General features: G+C 48.3%; 1 protein-coding gene across 1 annotated transcript in view; it reads left to right on the forward strand.

Moving 5' to 3' along the window:
- LOC132578334 (obscurin-like) overlaps window positions 1–4,190 on the forward strand; it is a 28,469-nt gene extending 24,279 nt beyond the window's left edge. Inside the window, exon 9 of the mRNA XM_060248276.1 lies at window positions 4,146–4,190. Coding sequence (XP_060104259.1) covers window positions 4,146–4,190 — 45 coding nt within the window. The remainder of the gene's footprint in view (window positions 1–4,145) is intronic.
- Window positions 4,191–5,592: the final 1,402 nt, after the last annotated feature.

Here is a 5,592-nt window from a genome sequence, read left to right on the forward strand (position 1 = left end):
AGCAACCTGGGCTGCAGGTATGGGTCTTCCCCAAATATAAGACTATGGGTGTTTTTACATTCAGTTTGATCCAGAGTTTTAGAGTCTTCAAATCGCCTTCCTTTAATTATTTTCATTTTACATTTAAGCGTTTCAATTTGGAGGGGGGGCATGTCTCTGATCAGAGGGCAGCCGGAATACCAGTGCTCAGTTAAATGTATCCAGTTGCTTGGAAATCGTGTCAACGCTGCAAAAACAACACAAATTTAAATTACTAGATGAGGCAAGCAAAGATATGTAAAAATTTCAAGTGCTGTCAGTTCTCATGCAAATTACTGCACCTCGTGGTGGCTTTTGGAGGAGTCTTTTAAAACGCATGAAAACTTCTACAATACAAGTTTGAAACGCCTGTAGAGAAAAGACCAGATCAAAACTAGTGTGGAGAAAAACGTTGCAACAGCGGCTCCGAAACTCATCTCACCGAAACAAATGTAGATGCTTCGGGCAGCTACGATGCAAAACAGTTGTGAGAACATTAGGTAATGCAAAAGGTGAGTTTCCAATGCGGTGATAGAGAGTCACAAACTGTCAGTGTAAAAACACCCTACGAAAGGTTCTCCTACATGAACGTACTTTTTTACAGGTTGTTAGGCTTTTAAGGGATGCCTTCGGATTCTGTGAAAACGAAATAGCTTTTGTTTTCTAACAAGCTATATCCCGATGGCATCTCTACAGATGTGTGGCTGATTTTTTTGGGGGGGTGGGTGGGTGGGTGGGAAATGGCAGACTATAAATTACCTAAAATAAATAAATGATGATCAGCATTTGAAGTTCGCCATGTCCTGTAGAATTAGCAGAGAATTGCTGCAACGTCTCTATCTGTGGCCGCTAGCTTCGGGGTCCTTTAGAGATTAAAACAGCCACAAAATAGATGTGTTCTGACTACAGACTGCGTAGCCTGGCAGCACACTCTGTGCCCTCCGTGTGCACACAGGAAGATATTTAGGAGCGTAAGTTTCCTTCACCCCACAGACATCACAAGAAATCATTGATTAAATAAAGTTACAGTGGGGTCTTGTGACTGAGTCAATGAAGGCCTCTCCATTACTCATGGTCTGTTGGGTGGAGGTGGGAAATCCTGCCAAATCACAACAGATTTATGGAAACCTCATAATATTTCCAAGGCAAGAGACTAACAGAGGTGGTTTGCCACTGCCTGCCTCTGCAGAGCAACCCCTGGACTTCCTTGGTGGTCTCCCATTCAAATCCCAACCAGGTCAGCCCTGCTTAACTTCCAAGATCCCATGAGATCAAGCTAGGTTGGGCCACCCAAGTCAAAACAAGAGATGTTCAGAGGTGGTTTGCCCTTGCCTGCCTCTGCAGAGCAACCCCTGGACTTCCTTTGCGGTCTCCCATCCACGTACTAACCAAGACCAGCCCTGCTTAGCTTCTCAAATCAGACAAAATCAGGCCGGCATGGGCCGTCCATCCCATCGGGATCTATTATGCCAGGAGCTGAAGCCAGTGTCTGGTTTATAAACCACAGCTAGTTTTCCCTCTGGTTTGTGAGATATCTGGACACAGACAACCTGGCTTCTTCTCTGGCGAAGTTCTCCAAGTCGACAAAAGATGAAACGAAGCTAGTGTTTGCCAAGGCAAAACCTAGGCCTCGGATTCTGCAGGGGCTCACAGGAGCGCAGCTAGGGTTTCCAAGTCCAATTTAAGAAATATCTGGGGACTTTGGGGGTGGAGCCAGGAGACTTTAGGGGTGGAGCCAAGATCAAGGCTGTTGAACTCCAAGGGAGTTTTGGCCCTCAAATTTAAAGGGACGGCGCACCTTTTCAATTCCTTCCTTCCCAAGGAAATAATGAAGGATAGGGGCACCTTCTTTTGGGGCTCATAGAATTGGACCCCCTGGTCCAATCATTTTGAAACCTGGGGGGGTATTTCGGGGAGAGGCACTAGATGCTATACTGAAAACTTGGTGCCTCTACCTCAAAAAATAGCCCCTCCCCAGAGCCCCAGATACCCATGGATCAATTCTCTATTTTTTTCTATGGAAATAAATCTCCATAGGGAATAACAGAGTTCCCAGCAGACATTTCCCTCCCCTCCTCCTGCTTTCTGATGACCCTAAAGCGGGGGGGGGGGGCTCCAAACCGGGGGATCCCCTGCCCCCACCTTGGGATTGGCAACCCTAAGCGCAGCTCCTGAACCTTTCTGAGGGTTCCCCCTCCTTCTCCCTATCTTGTCCATTGAATAGTAGCTGAAGCTGCATAACAATCCCTGGATGAGCTCCACCACCTATTTTTCTACAAAATGACCCCGAGGCAAACCAGAACTTGAATGATGAGCTACAAGCTAGTTTCAGAAACAAATGACAGTTAAAAGAAACCATGGGTGGGGGAGGTGGGAATATTTGGTCTGAACGGAGCCTGAGTCAGTCTCAACATACCACCTCGCCGACGTTGTGTTCTACTTTGGTGATGTTTTCTGTCGGTAGCAGCTACACCCGCTTGTCAATAACCTTGACGCTACCATTCCTGTAAATGTCGACAGCGGGTTGAAGTTCTCCCTGAGGTGTAACACAGATAAGATAGCAACGCCAGTATCGATTGCCTGCCCTTGACGGCAGAAAACGGCAGGGCTTTGGATGTATTTTGTAACTTCGGCCATTCCGGGAGGAGGAGGAGGAAACCAAATTTGTCTTCTGCAGAGGAACGGGGATCTTTTGAAGGCAGACTAGTTGTGCACACACTGAAGCAGACTGACCTGTAGTTATTTATTTACTTCCTTCATACCCCACCTTCTTCTCAATGGGGCCAAGGATCTCATATTCTTCCCCTCTAACTTTGCCACTGCTAGGAAGGCACTCTGGGCTACAACAAGACACGTCCACTAACATGCATTTGTGTTACATTTCATGGCCTTTTCTTGTGATTCAGTACGGTTGCCATCCTTCAGGTGGGGCCTGGAGATCTCCTGGAATTGTGACACGTCTCCAGATAACAGAGATCAGTTCCCCTGGACAAAATGGCTTCTTGAAGGGGGGCGGGGAATGTGATTCTATGGTATTATACCTGCCGGAGTCCCTCTCCTCTCCAAACCCCACCCTCCCAGGAATATCACAACCCAGAGTTGGCAACCCTATGTCCAACCCTGACAAGATTTAACAGACTTGCCAGTTGTCTGGGCTCGTATATTATGACGCACTCGGGTTTTCTCAGAGCATAACGTGCTTTGCCATAGCTCAGAGAGTTTAAAAAAAAAATTACTCAACCTCAGCTGAGAAAGTATTCATGAAACATGGCTGGTGTCCACTCCCTTCATGATGATATACAAATGTCTATGTATAATAAAAAGTAGAGACATCACCCTGCCAACAAAAGTCCGTATAGCCAAAGCGATGGTATACCTAGGAGTCATGTATGGCTGTGAGAGCTGGACCATAAGGAAGGCCGAGCGCAGAAGAACAGATGCTTTTGAGATGGGGTGCTGGAGAAGACTCTTGAGAGTCCCTTGGACTGCAAGAAGAGCCAATCAGTCAGTCCTAAGGGAGATCAACCCAGACTGTTCCCTGGAAGGTCAGATGCTGATGCTGAAGCTCAAATACTTTGGCCACCCAATGAGAAGGGAGCACTCACTGGAGAAGATCCTGATCCTGGGAAAGACATCACCCTGCCAACAAAAGTCCGTATAGCCAAAGCGATGGTATTCCCAGGAGTCATGTATGGCTGTGAGAGCTGGACCATAAGGAAGGCCGAGCGCAGAAGAATAGATGCTTTTGAGAAGAGTCTTGAGAGTCCCTTGGACTGCAAGAAGATCAAACCAGTCAGTCCTAAGGGAGATCAACCCAGACTGTTCCCTGGAAGGTCAGATGCTGAAGCTGAAGCTTGTTGTTTGGGAACAGCAAATGTTACCAAAGATATGCAAATTAGCCACAGGTGGAGGGGGGCTGTGGCTCAAAGACAGAGCAACTACTTGGTATACAGCAGGTTCCCGGCTCGATTCCCGACATCTCCAGTTCAAAGGACCAGGCAGGAGGTGATGTGAAAGTCCTCACCCTGAGACCGTGGAGCGCGGCTGCCAGTCTGAGTAGACCAAGAGTCTGACTCAGTCGAAGGAGGCTTCGCTCGTGTGTTTCATCTGTGCCGTTCGGTCTGCAGACGGCACCTGTTACTTTTCAGTCCAGAAAACAGAAATCGTCATAATCTAAGTACAAAGCATCCTGCGTAGGTGTTCTCAGGGACACGGAGGGGGAAGACAGCATCGCGGTGATCACGCCCGGAATCGTTTCATCATACAGTCATCAAGCCGTACTTCGAACACAGCAAGGCCCTCTTCCTTTCCCGCTCTGCCACGAAATTCCTCAGCTTGGTGGTGGAGAAAGTGACCGTCGCTTGCTGCCTCTCATCCAAGCCCGTCTCCTGCAGCCACGGAGACTGAAGGCATTCAGAGGCTGTGAGTCTCCTCCTAGACAAGGGGGGGGGGGCAAATAAGAATTCAGGCAAGAGCAAACAGAAACGGGGGCAGGGGGAATGTTAGAATGTCACTTCTCACAATCCTGGAGAGTGAAGACAACCAATTGGAACTAATCTGGGTATTTTGTAATGTGTAAAAATACATACTGTAGAAGAAGATATTGGATTTATATCCCGCCCTCCACTCCGAAGAGTCTCAGAACGGCTCACAATCGCCTTTCCCTTCCTCCCCCACAACAGACACCCTGTGAGGTAGATGAAGATATTGGATTTATATCCCGCCCTCCACTCCGAAGAGTCTCAGAGTGGCTCACAATCTCCTTTCCCTCCCCCACCCCACAACAGACACCCTGTGAAGAAGATGAAGACATTGGATTTATATCCCGCCCTCCACTCCGAAGAGTCTCAGAGGAGCTCACAATCTCCTTTACCTTCCTCCCCCCACAACAGACACCCGGTGAGGTAGATGAAGATATTGGATTTATATCCCGCCCTCCACTCCGAAGAGTCTCAGAGGAGCTCACAATCTCCTTTACCTTCCTCCCCCCACAACAGACACCCGGTGAGGTAGATGAAGATATTGGATTTATATCCCGCCCTCCACTCCGAAGAGTCTCAGAGCGGCTCACAATCTCCTTTACCTTCCTCCCCCACAACAGACACCCGGTGAGGTAGATGAAGATATTGGATTTATATCCCACCCTCCACTCCGAAGAGTCTCAGAGTGGCTCACAATCTCCTTTCCCTTCCTCCCTCACAACAGACACCCTGTGAGGTAGATGAAGATATTGGATTTATATCCTGCCCTCCACTCCGAAGAGTCTCAGAGCGGTTCACAGTCTCCTTTACCTTCCTCCCCCACAACAGACACCCTGTGAGGTGGGTGGGGCTGGAGAGGGCTCTCATAGCAGCTGCCCTTTCAAGGACAACCTCTGCCAGAGCTATGGTTGACCCAAGTCCATGCTAGCAGGTGCAAGTGGAGGAGTGAGGAATCAAACCCGGTTCTCTCAGATAAGAGTCCGCACACTTAACCACTACACCAAACTGGCTCTCCAGTGTACATCACTCTCTGAAGAAGTGAATTCATTGTGGATTACTATTAAGGAAATATTCCACCACATTTGGGAGGATG

Source organism: Heteronotia binoei, chromosome 10 (assembly GCF_032191835.1).
Source record: "Heteronotia binoei isolate CCM8104 ecotype False Entrance Well chromosome 10, APGP_CSIRO_Hbin_v1, whole genome shotgun sequence".
Taxonomy (NCBI): Eukaryota; Metazoa; Chordata; class Lepidosauria; order Squamata; family Gekkonidae; genus Heteronotia; species Heteronotia binoei.